Here is a 17,394-nt window from a genome sequence, read left to right as displayed (position 1 = left end):
TCACAGAAAGTGATTGTGTGACTGCACGATATTACAACTCATCATAAATGAAACCTGGTTGCCAAATCCCTGAAATACAACTACGTGACTACGGGGGTCAGGTTTTTTTTCCTTCCAAGGCTGTCATAACTTTGAGGAGTTGTAGACAGGTAAAACCAGTCTACTAAGATTTCTTTACTAAACTGACAGACCCAGCAGTAACAGGAGGGATAGAAAAAAACTTTTGAAGAGTAGAGTTAACTCTGTGGAGCACTAACTTTCTTCTACTAATCAATCTATCTCTGTCCTCTGGAGCAACAGACGGAATCATACCAAAATAAGAACGATGTGAGGAGTTACGCCTGAAGAAGTGTCCTGTAGCTCGGGGCGTAGAAATGTGAGCCCTCTTCTTCAGCAGACATTTCACTAAATGTACATTTTGATTAACTGCTGCAATGTGGAGTGCTGTTTGTCCTGCAATTAATATTTTTTTTAAAAAATCCAAATTAGGACATTCTTTGTACCCAATATTGGCTTGTTTTCAATTATGGAATGTTAAGCAACCACCCCCACCCACTATTTTAGATTTGTTTTTCAACAGGGAATTTAAAAAGAACATCTTTCATATTCTGCAAAACTTTCCTAACTGACAGAGTTCAAACAAATATTCAGATTGAAATGAAAGCCAAAGCTCCAGTTAAACTAGATATGTCATTAATGACATCTGTGAATCCTATTATTAGGATTCCCTCCCTTTTAAATTCACTGCATCTGAGATTGCAGATAGATTTAAGGGTTTTTTAAGCATTCCCTTCTTTACCATCTTCCCACAGAAAATCCACTTCCTAATACAGTCACGCTTTGCTACAAAACATAAGATTTAGCAGCAAATTTTAGCTTTGATGCTTTAGCTTCTCAGGCAATAAATAGTTCAGGAAAAAAAAGATAAAAATTCCCATTCTTACTATACATAATAGCTATTCAAACATTTTGTTCCTATTATCATTCATTCTGTTTTCTGAGTTGAGATCATGAATATTTACAACAACAGCAAGGGTTAAATCAAGTGTTACATGTATTACAATCTTTATTTATGTGTTTATTAAACAATTTTTAAAATTTGTTTAATAAACTCACATCTAACTGACACATAGCTGATTCCAGGTGGTTTACAATATTAACAATCCACAACATAAAAACCCGTTATATACCACACTATGAAGCGGTATATAAATCTAAGTGCTATTGCATCATATGTCATTTGGGCATCGTGCTTAGATCTCAATAAATATAAGATCTCAATAACTATAAGTATTTGCTATTGATATAAATTTATATATTTTATATGTTTTTTAAAAAAAAAATCCTAGCTCAACTCCTTAATAATGATAACCTTCATAAAGTGCTGATGTCATTTTCTCATTGATGAGTTCTGGAGCCACTTCCAGAAGAAAGTCAGCAGCTTCTGTGCAATCGTAGAGGGTAGCCACATGGAGAGCCGTCTCCCCAATCGCTCCTGCACAGAATAATAAAAACACAATCATCACTTAAGAATGAGTTAACAAACAAGCCTTGCTTGTTGTTTCAGATATCTGTCCAATACACATGAAAGATACACAAAAACATATTGTTATCAACTGCAACACCTGAATTGATCAGCTACAGAACAAAAGCTTCTTTATTGAGTGTTATGGACTATAATCTATCATTTTGACCCATTGCAGGTTGACAGATATGTAAGTTAAGAAACATCTATCTATTGTCTGCCTTTCTAAAATGAAAGGGAAGGAGAGAAAGTTTGGCTTGCCTCACTGACGGATATCTTTTAATATAAAATTTAGAGCTTAGCAAAGAGGCCTAAAACAGAAGTAGGGCATGTGCCTAGGTGTTCACTAGTCTTGGGTGTGTACTAAAGGATTGCAAAATGTTAAGTCACAGAACATTCCAACCCTGGAATGGACTGTTTCAAGTAATCTGGAAATGTTCTGCTTCAAAAAATGTTGTACCAGAACATTTCTTGATGGCTGTTTTGGGCACCCCCAGTGCAGTGTTTCTCAAGCTAAGCAACTTTAGGACCTGTAGTCTTCAATTCCCAGAATTCCCCAGCCAGCATGTAACAACAACATGTGAAAGAAGAGTCACATCTGTATACACATCTGCACATATGTACTGCAGAGGATCAAAGAATGGAGAGATTAATGCATATAATAGTAATGCAGCACTTGATGGTCCAAGAAAATTCTCTCTTCAGAATAGGTTTAATTACCTCTTTGATAAATGTCACAAGAACCATCTTGGATTAATTTCCTGAGACCCTGAACGTTGTTGTCCTTGGCAGCCAAGAGAAGAGGAGATTCCCAGATTCTGCAGAAAAAAAAGTCCAATGAGAAAATTACTCTTGTGGATCAAAATAATCTGTGTCAACAGCAAACAGAAGTTTAATGAAAAGATAGGAAAGGCATGACCAGGAAGTATTGTATGTTTGAGGAATCTGACAAAAAAAAGCAAAATTAATAATCAAACTATCAAAATTCTGTCAGATTTCTGTGTTTACTCAATTTCACATTTTTATCTGGCCCAGGGCCAGAGAAGAAATTTAAAAGTTATAATTCTAATACAATAGAAAAAAACAGCTATAAATTATAATATATACAATTTAAAAGAGATAAGCTATAAAAAGAGCCAGTTTGGTGTAGTCATTAAGGCATCAGGTTAGATACAGGATTGGGCCAATCCCTCTCTCTCAGTCGTAAATAGGAGGCAATGCCAAAGCACTTCTAAAATCTTGTCAAGAAAATGGCAGGGACTAGTCACCAGGAATCAAAAACAGTCTTTAAGACATGAAAAACAAAAGCCTATACCAGGGATCCCCAACCCCCGGTCTGAGGACCAGTACCAGGCCGCAGCATGCCAGCAACCAGGCCACACAAACAAGCAAAGTCCCACCCCCGGGATGCAGGCAGCACAAAATCACACACCCTACGGTCCACGGAAAAACCTCTCACCACGGAACCAGTCCCTGGTGCCAAAAGGTTGGGGACCTCTGCCCTATACAAAAGAGAACCTAAGGAACAATAAGTAGTGGTAGGAAACATAGTGAAAACTGAAATGGGAACAAAAAATATTCTCAATGCTTCAAGGAGGAAAAGATTCGAGTGGCTTTCTAAGTTAGCCATCCTGAGAGTCAAAGAAATTTATCAGAAGAAATTCATCAGAAACTAGAACAACGTCCAGAAAAAGAAAAGAGAAATAAGAAAATAATAAAAACTCAAAGTGAGAAAAAGAAAGGAAACAGAATAATGGGTTACTCTTAAAAATGTGGACTAAAACTATTTTTATTTAGAGTGGCTATGGTTATATAATCTTGGTTATATAATCTCAATGAGATTTCCTTCTTTTCCCCTTTCTCTTCCTGTAAATTAGGGGGCAACTGCCTTAGGCATTTATATAAATCTCTATCTTTGTTTGGGCTTAAGCCACGTTCATCTATTTGTTCCCTTGGTAATGGATCTTCCCTCCCTCTATCACCTGCCATCTCCTGTACTCTCCATAGTATTATGTGTTAGTAGTACTCTAATATGAATTAAACTGTTCGGCTTTTTACATGCCTCCTCTGATAAGCTTTTTTTGTACAGGTAATCCATGGACAAAACTAATACAAATTATTAGTTATCAATTTTAACAAACTCAGTGCCAACAATGGCAGGTCCTCAACAATTGTATTATTAGGGTTAGGGGAGGAATGTGCATGAGAGATTAGCTAGACATAACAATACTGTACCTAGTGTGAGAACCAAGGTTATTGAAATAAGAGATGATAAGAATTGGTGGGCTGGAGAACTGGAGGGGAAGCCTGCATTTCAAACTAATTGGGGAATGTGATTTATAACTGTTAATTGGAGGAGGGAATTGGGCTTTGAAACTATGTGCTCAAGGGAGGAGAACTTAGTTTTTGGCTTCGACTATATTAGTGCCGATGCTGTGCTACTCAAATAAAAGATTTTTTAAGGTAAACAAAGCCTCAAAGTTCTTTGAAGAGTTTCATCTGTCGGAACCATGACATTAAGTACACAAATAGGAAATGTTTTATTTAGAACAAAGTTAAATGGGGAACAGACTGCCAAGAAAATCAGTGACAAGGCACTGATCTCATAAGGGAAATGGCACTTGGGCAGAGCAATGTTATTATTTCATTCACATGTATCCTTCGGACTACCTCCTAAAGTTAGCCATAAGTAACCAAAGGGGGCAATATTAAACGATCTGAACCTTCTCCAGGTTTTGCATCTAGTATTTTCTGGGCCAGGGCTTGGGTTAGACCTGCCACAGCCTCAATACCCAATACATATTGACCATCTCTCTTCTCTGTCTCATTGCCTATTCAGTGGTCTCCTTTTTGTCTTTCTTCTTGCTTGCTACCTATGCTCCTTCCATTTTTATTTCTCTCCTGTATGCAGCTGGTAGAAAATGTGGTGGCCCAGACAGTGATGGGTATGCACCAATATAATTAGATGAATCCAATATTTTTGGAGCTCCACTGGTTACCAATGGACTTCCCAGTGAGATTCAGGGTGCTGGTCATCATGGCTTCTGGTTATTTGAGAAGTTGCTTCTTCTGGCATTCCTCTCCAATCCAACTAGATCTTACAGAGTCAAATACAAGTACCATCTGGGCAAGATTATCAGCTGACGGGGCCTCAGAGGCAAGCTTTATCCATTGCTGAACTCTGGCCTATTTCATTTCTCCTGTTTTTCCAGAAAATTGAGAAAAAAATTCTCTTTTAGTTGGCCCAGTAGAAAGCTGCTTTACAGTATGCATCATTCATGACTTATTTATATAGATTGCTTTTGCATGCATTTGGAAGGGTGTGTTATTAAATTGTTTAGTTAGCCACATAGAGCCTCTAAGAATGGTTGGTTAAGAAGGAAAGTAAATAAACAAATAAACAAACCTCCTACTTTACCTTGGCAATGGTCAAGGACCATTTGCATCCTGAACATTATGCTAAGACCCTCAAAGGAATGAATACTGCAGAGGTACAATGAAACATGTTTGCTACTGTATTTTAATGGTAAGAGATGAACATTATTTAAATAATGGATTTGTTTATTTGAAAAGCAGTTTATACTTGCATTTAAAAGTTTAAAAGACTGTTTAGGAAAGTTAGTGTGGGAAGTCAGTCTCCTCCCCCCCCCCCGAGAAAGAAATATTTTGGGGGATATTAAAAAGGCATAATATATTTCTCCAAAGGAATAATGGAAAATCTTAGGCAGAAACCACCACCACCCCAAGTCTCTCTGCCCCAAGCAGAGGCCAGGTCTGTAAAAATGCAGATGTGATAATCCTTTCAGAAAGATTGGAGCCAGGAAGCTGAGAGCTGATAGGATTAGAAAGACAAAAGATCCCTAGAACCAACAACCGCTCACCCAAAAAATCCAACACAGGACATAGTCATCAGCCACAGCCCCACAGAAGCAAGATATGACCTTTGGGACATAACAGGATTAACCCACCACCATTAGAATACCAGAAAGGCACACGGAACCTCAGGTCAAAGTTCATGCCACAGGAACAGGAAGAACAACTCCAAACACAAAAGCCCAAGAAGATATAAAAAACCCAACACTCCCAGCAACATGTGGTCAGCTTTCCCAGAGCCATATTTCTGTCTGGCTCTGCTCTTCAATAAACTATAACCTTCTTTCTAAAGCAGTCTCCATTTTGTTTATTCCCAGCTTGGACTGGACCCTGATAAAGATTTTTCTTTCAACAGTAGCATTTTTGAAACTGGGGCTCTGAATCAAAACATGTAACTTCTTTTTTTACTCCTGGTGATTTCTTGAATACAACCAGTGCAGAAGTATTTTGCCACTGTCTTCTTCTGGAATGCTTTCTTTTTAATTTATGCATTTATTTGCTACATTCATATCCTGCCCTTTCCCCAGGAGGCAGTTTATAAAGAATATCCTTTCATTTTATTCCTACAACTGCACGTTTTGAGGTAGGTTAGAATACAAGAGAGTGATTGACATAAAATTGTTTAGAGATGTTCAGAATAGAACTGAATCTGGTCCAACATCTTAAACACTACAACCATCTAGTACAAACTGGCCTACAGAAGTGGCATTTCCTGCTTTCCCATCTGTCAAAATCCAAACTTGTTTCGCTTTTTGAGTTCAGCCACAATAAACTAGAATTGCTATCTAGAGCTGGGCAAATTAAAAGAAGAGTAAAGAGTATATACAATATACTTGGCATTAATTGCTGGAATATTCCACCTTAGTATGTTCTTAGAGAAAGATTTATTCTGCACACTCCCAAGTAAGAGCCTTCTCCTGTTTAACTTTCTGGCATATGGCCAGACAAACTGTATAGCATCACATATAAATCAGGTGTTTAGTATATAATGTGACATTCTTCCTGGAGCAATTAAAAACACATTTCCACATGTCAGAAGTCAAGTGAACAAGTTTAAGAAAACAAAAGAAACATCAACTGCACTCACAAGAATTGACAGTCATTGACCCACTAAAGATGCATTCAGAGGAATGCTTTATATAGGACTCCATAAACTTTTTCCTCTGTAAAATCTCATTTCCTAAAATATTGATGGATAGAGAGTATGTTGGGGAAAAGTAATTTAAGTATTAGAATAGGATAGAGGCTCTCTGACAAACAATCAACTTTTTGAGGACTGAAAGAGATATTAGACCCGTTATCCTTTGTGGCAGATTTGGCTATAGATCCCACTCTGGTGTTCATTTCTAGACATCCTATCAAAGTTTACAATTTGTATTCAAGGCAATAATAATCTCTAGGTTGCTGGAATAGTTATGAAAAGTGGAGAAATCTGAATTGAATAAAATAGTAGAAATAAAAACTTTCACCTTCCTCTACCTGTCACTAAGAGACTTGACTCTAACACTGAAAAGATAAATTGATACCGTAGTCCCAATTAATGAAGAATGAATGTTACAAAAGATTTATGAACAACCAGTGTAGCTTTATATGTATATAAAGAGGTAACAGAGAAAGAGTGAGATTCCCTTTTTCTGTTTTTCTGTTCTTTTTCATTAAAAATGGAAACAATAACATATTCAAACTCTTAACAAGTAATACCTTGTAAAATTTGAGGGAAAATTTCAAAAGCTTACAGATCAGAAATGGATTTATAAAACAGTAGTATGCAAGTACAATCATTTTAATTTAGGGGTTAAGACACTGGCTAGAAACTGGGAGCTGTGTTTTAGTTCTGCCTTAGGCAAGAGGCCAGCTAGTTGACTTCTCAGCTCTGGGAAGGAGGTAACTGAATTGAGAAGGTGGAAAAAAAGGACTTGATCTTAAAACACATCAACTACTTGTTTTGTTATCATCACTGTTTGCATTGGTGGGGCAATTAAAAGACTAGAAAGCCTTTAAAAATCACACCTTGCCAAACTTTATTTTTTCCATTGCACACCTAGTTACAATGGACCAAATTGCCCTACATATAAATTTCCTACCCCCTTTGAGGGAACGTACGTAGCTCTTAGAACAGGGGGAAATGTTAGAGACCAGCTTTTTGAAGCCAGTAAAGATGTTACTGCAGTACAGTCATCAAAATTTTGTCATTATGAAAAAAAGAAGCTACTTCTAGTACCTGGTTAATATTACCAACACCGCACTGGGAAAGGCGTCTACATTCCTTGATTTGCAGACCATGCTTTCAGCAGTAACTTGAAGGGAAATTTTGTATGCACCCTGCTGAACAGCATCCTGCTGAACAGCATCCAGTGATGCCAGTCAAGTGGAGTGCATTATTCGCCACATGGTCATAGTACACCACAAGTCTTCTTCCCAGATATTATTAAGAGCAGAACTACGTAATTGGGAATATTATATTCTGGGAGCAGCTATTCCTAGATTGTACAACTTAAGAGGATATTTGAATATTTCTTTGCCAACCTATCATTAAAAAAAACAAAACCCAATTTTGAAATGTTTCCAACTAGGTACTTTCCAGACACGTTGCCTAGATACAACAACCGTGATTCCCTAGTTGTCAAGGTCATTATGCTAGTTGGGAGTTCTGAGAACTGTCTTTCTAACAACATATGCAGAGATGATCAGAATGTAAAAATAGTACAATTTGGAATTCTATACTAAACTATGCTGTATAGTTCTAAAATTAAGGAACTCGTCAACAATTATGTCTTTTCAGTACATGTAAATTGCAAGCCAGGAAGGAACATCAAGCTCCTTGTATCACATTGTCTACTCCTGCTAGCAATTTGGTAGGTCACAGGACTTCTTAAATTAAACTATCAAGATTCCTATTAGCCATAATTTGCCACTTAGAAATAACCCTAAATATCTAAGGTGGCCCCACAGATTCTTATCTTGTAGTATTTCAAAAGCATCTGTGAAAGTGAATTGGTAGCTAGTTAGAATAGCCATAAAACCTCAAATAAATAAAAGTAATTGCACTGATGAGTTACTAATTACAGAAACTATGGATAGTTCTTGTTTGATGCTGGAATTCTTCTTCCCTTCCCCAGAGACAATCCATAACCAGACATGTGATTGCATCTGAAACTCTTCTACTACTTTAATTACCTTGTCTGGGGAAAAAATAAGATTGGTCATTTGCAAGATCTTTCAAATAAATAATTGGAATAGTGTATACTCATATTCAAAGGCTAAGAATCTAAAAGAATCTTAAGTATGTTTTAAGCTCTCAAAATAGAATTAATTTAGGGGGAAAAAATCCCCTCCCCCCCTGCCTCCATGTTTACAGAGTACATCAGATAAAGCTTAGAAAGGTAGACTTCCAGGAAAGAAATAGTGAACTGAAGATACTTCCACATAGAGTGGACTTGACAACCAAGATAGAATGAACAACCAGCAAGTAAACCAGCTCTTTGTAATTCCTCTCTGGGCAAGGAGAGGACTTGAGATCACCCACAAGAGCTCCAGAGAGTTGCCCCTTGTGAAGAGACTGTTGCCCTCTGTCCACAGGGTCTAGAACTCCAGGAGTCAAAAGAATAGCCATCTTGCTCAAACTATGGTTAGTGCCCTTTGAAAGGACACTGGGTTCACATACTTCCTTTTCTAATCACTTTCGGAAATTGGGTGTTAACTGTTTTTTAGCTATTATGAGCCTTTCAATCGACAAGTCTAAAAACACCTCATGAATTTTCTTCAATCCTTAGAGGAAAAAAGGTTTGAAATACAAGTTCAAACTTAATTTATTTTGGAAAGAGGTCAAGGTATTATTAAATTATAATCTGAAAATTGGGGGTTTGTTTTGTTATTATGGATAGGTAGTGCAGTTCCAGATTTATTCTTTTGGACAGATATGCGATTGCTCTTCAATTATAAATGATCTCTGTACTGACATAATGGAAAGACTGATCAACATTATTCTATGTGGTTTATTGCTATGTTTAAAATTTGAGCTGTTTTATATGTATTATATCATGCATTTGTTGTTTTCGGCTTGTTTTTTTATTTTTATACCAGTTTGGTTTTTTTCTATTTTTGTGTATTAAAGTAACAAACATCTGTTTAAAAATGAGATAACTGAAATCCAATATCATCATATCAACATCATATAAATGCAAGTATTTGAAACTATGCATTCATTAGTGGTGATATGGCTTGTACTGAAATGCCTATACCACGGGTGTCAAACTCATGATGTCACATGACATGTCGCAACATATCATGACTTTTTTCCCATTGCTGGTAATGGGGTTTGCGCGGTTTTGGCGTGATGCATCTGGCCTGCGGGCCGGCAGTTTGACACCCCTGGCCTATACAGAACACTGTTAATTCCTATGAACTTGCAGTAGCAGCATCTCCTAAGTAATATGACATCATTATATATGTTCTTTTTTATAGCCTTAGTTGATGGGAAAAGGAAAAGAAATAATTTTGGATGTCAGCATATAAAATTGAGTAACTTATAGTTGCTTCCATTCTGGACACAGACATAGTCACGAGAAGAACTTTTTAGAACTTTATATCTGAATTCCCTGACCCGGCACCTTTCATGATTTGGAGATGCATTTCCCAATGTTTATTATCTCTACACATTTGGAAGTGTCACATTTGAGAGAATTATTCTGTACAGGTAGTGCTTGCTTAGCAATCACAGTTGGGACCGGCAACTTGGTTGTTAAATGAAGCAGTTGCTAAATGAAACTGCAACTGTGCTTACGATCTTACTTCAGCTTTCCTTTGCTTTACAGACCTGAGAAGGTCATAAATGCAAGGATTGGAAATGATTGCTAAACAAGGCAACAGCTTAGTAAGGTCTAAGCAAGTATAATTGATCACACTCTTCAAATCAAAAGAGGGGGAAAAACATAAAATGATATACACAGAATGGGGAGTAAATGGGATATACAGTATATGTAACCTGGTTTTAGATATAGCTCAGCACAGTGTATAGGTCATGTAGTTTTTGCTATTTTGATATAGTGCTTGCAAATAACATTAGTTTAAATGGACTTTGATCTGATCCTACAAGGCATAGGATGTACTCAGGTCATTTTTTTTATTTTTTATTTTTTTTATTTTTAATCCCATTTATATCCCGCCCTTCTCCGAAGACTCAGGGCGGCTTACAATCTAAAGCACAATGTGCTTAGCAGTAGCCTTCATTCTATGTATATGCCTGCTTATTAGGGCTTTTGCCCCCCCCCCCCAGCGGCATTATTACAAAGTCAGCTTATTGCCCCCAACAATCTGGGTCCTCACTTTACCTACCTCGGAAGGATGGAAGGCTGAGTCAACCTTGAGCCTGGTGGGATGTGAACCTGCACTAATTGCAGGCAGCTGGTGTTACTTAAGAAGGTATTATCCCACTGCTCCACCAAGGCTCCTTTAATTTAATTATCAGGACATGGCTAACTGGTGTTAAGCCTGAATTTGCACCTTAAATAAGATTTCGAGTAAAAATAATCTAATTTTGGAATCTCATCACAAATAGAATAGTTAATATTTAATAATAATTTTGACTGAAATTATTCCTAATTAAAAAGCTGAGAAGACCTAGATCAAAGACGCCCTAGGGAGAAACACACATTATATTAGAACAGAATATCTGTAGCTCAAGCTTGAACTATAGAATCCTCACCAAGGACTCCACAAATTGAATTATTTAATTGGGATGTCCTAAGAGTACTACCTTATAGTCTTTTTATATTTGACACCTGTTTGGAATATCCCAACCCGTGCCTTTGTCTTATCAATTAGGCTAAATGTTCATGATAATTATAACAGCATAAGTAGCACTTCAGCAGCCATATGCTTTACACAGATCTCACCACATCTTTCAGAAGGAAAGCAGAATTAGTACGGTAGTTCAAAGAGACATGGGATTATAATCATTTCCAAATCTACAATGTTTTTATTGGGCAATATAATTACTTTCAACAGCTTTACCATATAAACACAATGTAAATATATACTAAGACTCACAAGTTTAAATCTTATTCCCTCAAGAGCCATCAGTTTTTATCTCCTTGTAATAATTATCTCTGGAGGCCAGACTGAATTTACTGAATTACAAATAAAAGCCTCTCTTTTTCTCTAAGCAAATTCCAGCCTAATCTAGCTTTAAAGATTAAAGCAGTTGACTATGCTTGCAATTAACCTTGTAAACAATTCAAATGGAAACAAAAGGCACAGTCAAATCTAAAATGAAGGACCCTCCTATATCAAAATCCTGTAAACTAATTCAAATACAGGGTATGGCCAGGTAGTCTACCTCTATAGGAAAGTAATGATTTTATTGCCCCAAGTGTGCAGTTAACTGCATAACTCTTGGCTTTGGCTTGTATTAGTCAGCTAATCCCAAACTCAAATAATGCAATTCACACAGCACACTACAGTATATATAGTTGTACTGTATATACTGAACACTGATTCAAGTTGTATATCTTTGGTCAGGTGAAGTGCATTAGTTCATTTAAAAGAGCTACGGTAATTTCAATAAACTTAGAGAGACCATGGGAAGAATTCCATGGATGAGAATCCTAAAGTGGAAAACAACTCAAGAAGCTTGGGAAATTTTGAAAAGTGAGATAATAAAGGCCCAGTCTAGTACAATACCAACAAAGAAGAAAAATAACAGCTCTCAAAAGAAACCAGCATGGCTGCATAAAGAACTCTCTGATAAATTGAAAGATAAAAAGGACAAGTATAAAAATTGGAAAGAGGGGCACATAACTAAGTCAGAATATCAGCAAATAGCCCATGCCTGCAAAGATGAAGTGAGGAAAGCTAAGGCTCAAAATGAACTAAGGCTTGCGACCAAAGTCAAAAATAACAAAAAATGCTTCTTTCAACATATAAAAAACAAGAAAAAAGTTAAGGAAATGATTGGTCCATTAGTGGGGGAAAGTGGCAAGAAGGTGACAAGCAATAGGGAGAAAGCAGAACTATTTAATTCATTTTTTGCAACTGTCTTTACACAAAGGGAAAAAACAGTCCAACCTACCAGAACCAGTGCCATAAAAAACAGAATAGAAACGCAAGTTAAGATAGGCAAGAAAATGGTAAGTGAGCACCTGTCCAGCCTAGACGAGTTCAAATCACCAGGACCAGATGGATTACAGCCCAAGGTTCTCAAGGAACTGGCAGACGTGATCTCAGAACCACTGAACTATATTTTTCAAAGATCCTGGAGCACTGGGGAACTACCAGAGAACTGGAAGAGAGCTGATGTGTTCCCATCTTCAAAAAAGGGAAAAAAACAGATCCAGGAAACTACAGACCTATCAGCCTGACCTCAATACCTGGGAAGATTCTGGGAAAGATAATCAAACAACAAATCAGCGAACACCTTGATGCAAACAAAGTCATCACTAAAAGTCAACATGGGTTTGTCAAAAACAGATCATGCCAGACAAATCTTATTACATTCTTTGACCAAGTGAAAAAACTAGTGGAGCAGAGGAATGCTGTAGATATAATTTACTTGGACTTCAGTAAGGCATTTGATAAAGTAGATCACAACCTACTATTTGATAAGATAGAAAAATGTGGGTTAGATAGCATTACTACCAGATGGATTCGTAGCTGGCTGACAGGCCGTACTCAGCGTGTGGTCCTACCACTTTACAATGCTTTGGTAAGGTCACACCTGGAATACTGCATCCAGTTTTGGTCACCACAATGTAAAAAAGATGTTGAGACTCTAGAAAGGGTACAGAGAAGAGCAACAAAGATGATTAGGGGGCTGGAGGCTAAAACATATAGGGAACAGTTGCTGGAATTGGGTATGTGTAGTTTAATGAAGAGAAGGGTGAGGGGTGACATGATAGCAGTGTTCCAATATCTCAGGGTCTACCACAAAGAAGAGGGAGTCAAGCTATTCTCCAAAGCACCTGAAAGCAGGACAAGAAGCAATGGATGGAAACTAGTCAAGGAGAGAAGCAACCTAGAACTAAGGAGAAACTTCCTGACAGTTAGAACAATTAACCAGTGGAACAACCTGCCTCCAGAGGTGGTGAATGCTCTAACACTGGAGGTTTTTAAGAAGAGACTGGACAGCCATTTGCCCGAAATGGTATAAGGTTTCCTGCCTGAGCAGGGGGTTGGACTAGATGACCTCCAAGGTCCCTTCCAACATCATTATTATTATTATTATTATTATTATTATTATTATTATTATTATTATTATTATTATTATTATTATTATTATTATTCTCTATATAAAGAAATACAATTTGGAGTGCAGGAGTGGAAGTGCCAAATTAATAGTTGTCTAAAGTCTAGCATTTTGCAAATCCATTCTACTTTGTATGCAGTAGACCAGTTTTAAAGAACTCCAAGAATTTTATTATACAATGGTATCCAGATTCTAAACATGAAATTGTTTTGAAGTATACTTGTGTAGAACAGCAACCAAAAATAATGGCCAGGAGTAATATGAATAGGATTTGGCAGAAACACACTGAGACACACACACAATAAATGCAATATGTCTTTGAATATGATATAGTATTTCAGAGAGATTAACCTGTAAGCAAAGAAGACCTTCAGCATTGGATTCATGGCCCTTGATACTGCAACTTATGAATCAGGGTATTAAGAATATCCTTGCTTGCACTTCCCTAATTCAGTAATTAAATTCTGAATCTGCCTTAGGCAGCCAGTTAATCCTAACTGCATTAAAGTCAGGAATATAAACTTTGCAGTTCCTATGAAGTAATGAACTCCTTATTTATTACGTAACTGATTATTATGCCTAGACATTTTTACACCTGAAAAGAAATGCAAATTTAAATTTTCACTAATTACAAAATAGTCAATTCCAAAATAATGATTTTATAATCCATGGGAATTATTTCAAAAGCCAAACTGTAGCTAAAACATTACACTGTGCTAACTCTAGAATTTCAAATAGTTGTAAGCTTCCCTGACTTTCCCACCAGTTGTCCCCTTGCCTATATATTGGATTTATGACAATTTTTTCAGCATGGCAATATTTAAAATCTAATCAACATCATTCTATCCCAGCTACAGGATAAATGGAAATTTTCAGTGAAATAAATGCTTTAGATCAGGGGTCTTCAAGCTTGGCCACTTTAAGATTTGTGGACCTCAACTCTCAGAATTCTAGGAGTTGAAGTCCACAAGTCTTAAAGTGGCCAAGCCTGAGGATCCCTACTTTGGATGCTTTCTGTAAAATACTAACACTTCAGTAATACTTTGTATGAAAAAGCCCAGCAGTCTATGTACTCATAGATGACCACTCTGGTGCAATGGCCACCATATCTCTAAACAGATACATTGTGTCATATATTGCTTTTCTAAGCGTTTGAAGCAGCATTCCCCAAACTGTGTTTTTGAATTGTGTGAGAACATTCTTTTCTAATTCTCAACTGATGTTGGCCATGAAGGACCACTAAGTTTGGAATGGCTGAGGTAGATTTTTAATTGGTTTTATTCATATTGAAATTTCTGATATGACTTTAAAGATACTTTCACAAGAAGTTTAAACCTGCATTTTATCTACTTTCTGAGGCGATTCCATCAAGTACAAACAATTTCATTCATATTTAATTCAAAATAGGGTTTCCTCCATCCTCTGGTCTTGCCTTGCATTCGCAGTAATCAGTTGGGAAGGAAGTGAAAAACCATAATCACGCAAAATTATTTTGCATAAATTAGTTTACTGAAGTTTGTGAACTATGCAAGACAAGCCCTACAAGAGATCTGTACCTGGGTTAGGGCTGCTTTTTAAAGTGTAAATAACATTCATGAAGTGCCTATGATACCCTTAAAAACATTACATGCAATAAATACTTTGAAATCCAAAACCGTCTACCAATTCTGTATGGACAACCACTGGCATCACTATAAAGCTTTGACCACGAAGAAAGGGGTCACTCTGGTGATTACAAACTTGTTTTATAAAAATGTTGATAAACCAGTCCAGAGCTCATTTTTTATAAGCAACAGTAAGAAAGTCATCTAAGGCAACTGATCCGGGGCAACATTAAGCAGTTATTCAGTTCAGATTCTTTGATACTGTGACTGTCATCCAAGGCAACCCCAAAATAAGCATTATTAAGGTCAATGGGGCTTATTCCCAGATAGATGTGTATCAGACTGCTCCTAAAGTATTTATACCATGAAAAGATTTCTGATGAAGCCCCAGCACATCACAAGGAGAAGGAAGACATCCTGCAAAATCCAGACTTGGAGAAAACTTCTTCCAGGTGGCAGAAATCCATGCTGTTGCAAACAATTCAACAAGACTCTCCATCGTTTTCCCTGGTGCAAAAATGACCTAGCTTCGGGGATGCAACTATGCCCTCTTGTGCTAGAGCAACCGGGGCCTGAGAAGGACTTATCCAGATCGAATCCTGGCTCTTACAGTTTGCAAAGAGAAGGGATGCGGTTTCTGAGCGCTCCCCCTTTGGTTGTCTAGACTCTGGAGCAACAAAGAAACAAACCAGCCTACAAGGGGGGGGGGAAGGAGGGGGGTTTTTTTGGTTTGTTTTTGTTTTACCGCTTATCTCCTGCCCTAAGCTAGCTTTCCATCTGCAGGACGATAGCGCGATTGAATCTTCATCAGTAGTAGAAGAGGCGCGTGCGCGCCTGCAGGCATCGGATCCCGCAGCCTGAAGTAAGCTATCCCGCCCAGCTGTTCATTTGCCGGCAAAGGACTGATTTATTTATTTATTTATTTATTTATTTATTTATTTATTTATTTATTTATTTATTTATTTATTTATTTATTTATTTTATTTTATTTTATTTTATTTTATTTTATTTTATTTTATTTATTTAGATTTATATACAGCTCTTTCCCGAAGGACTCAGGGCGGTTTACCGGGCATTTAAAAGAAAGTCAATACAAACGTTAAAACAAATGTAAAAAAGATAAAATAAAAACCCTAGTTTGCCGAGACGCACAGGGCCACCAGCAACAGCCCAATCCGAAACCCGCGTTTACCTTTTCAGATGCAGCAGGTGTATCTCGTCCCAGCACTGCCGCCCGCCCTTGGTTGGCACAAGGGGTCGCAAGCTGCGGCTCAGCCTCTTCCACACCGCGCCCAAGCGGCCGTTCGCGCCTGGCACGGGCACCCCCATGGCTCTCCTCCCGACCTCCCGGTTGGCAGCGCGCCTGCAGCAGCAGCAGCAGAAGAAGAAGCCGCCCCCCAGACAGCCAGCTGGCGCCAAAGCGTCTCGCCTTGCCCACTCGCTCAGACGAATGGCGCTGTCCCGAGCTGCGAGGGCGACTTCCCCGGGGAGAAATAGAAAGGAGCGGCGTGCGCGCCAAAGAGCGGTTTTCTCCCGTGCGCCGGGTCCCCCTCGCCAGCCCTTCGCTCCTTTTTCCCTCTTGGCCCGAGCCACGCTCCTAGCAGCGATCCTGGCCGAGGGAAATATAGGGACAGGTGCCGGAGAAGGCGGGGCAAATCGTGACGCCCAGTTCCCCTCCTCCTCCTTCCCCAGAGTGGCCCTGGCCCGTTGGCTCCCGGGGATCGCAGATGGCAGAGGTGACCCGGCTGCCCCCTCGCAGGCCCTGGAGGACATCTAGTAACCGTAGCCATGAAGAATTTTCTCACTTATTTATTTATTTATTTATTTATTTATTTATTTATTTATTTATTTATTTATTTATTTATTTATTTATTTATTTATTTATGGGATTTATATCCCGCCCTATCTCAAGAACTTTCTCACTTATTTATTTATTTATTTATCTATCTATCTATCTATCTATCTATCTATCTATTTATTTATTTATTTATTTATTTATTTATTTATTTATTTATTTATTTATTTATTTATTTATTTATGGGATTTATATCCCGCCCTATCTCCCGCAGGACTCAGGGCGGCTAACAACAAAACATATAATAAGTACAGAAATCAAGATAAAAATAAAATTAAAAACATCTGTGCAATAA

At 37.8% G+C, this 17,394-nt stretch overlaps 1 protein-coding gene across 1 annotated transcript in view; it reads right to left on the bottom strand.

The window, feature by feature from the left end:
* The window catches only part of LOC310635501 (transient receptor potential cation channel subfamily V member 6-like), a 37,306-nt gene extending 20,492 nt beyond the window's left edge, over nt 1-16,814 (bottom strand). The window contains exons 1-4 of the mRNA XM_083354509.1: nt 16,437-16,814; nt 2,246-2,343; nt 1,373-1,495; nt 313-453 (exon numbers count right to left, since the gene is read on the bottom strand). Coding sequence (XP_083210635.1) covers nt 313-453; nt 1,373-1,495; nt 2,246-2,343; nt 16,437-16,573 — 499 coding nt within the window. The 5' untranslated portion in view covers nt 16,574-16,814. The remainder of the gene's footprint in view (nt 1-312; nt 454-1,372; nt 1,496-2,245; nt 2,344-16,436) is intronic.
* Between the last annotated feature and the right edge of the window lie 580 nt (nt 16,815-17,394).

Source organism: Vipera ursinii, assembly GCF_947247035.1.
Source record: "Vipera ursinii genome assembly, chromosome: 2".
Taxonomy (NCBI): Eukaryota; Metazoa; Chordata; class Lepidosauria; order Squamata; family Viperidae; genus Vipera; species Vipera ursinii.
Note: the sequence above shows the minus strand (reverse complement) of the source record. Positions and strands in the feature narration are given on the sequence as shown.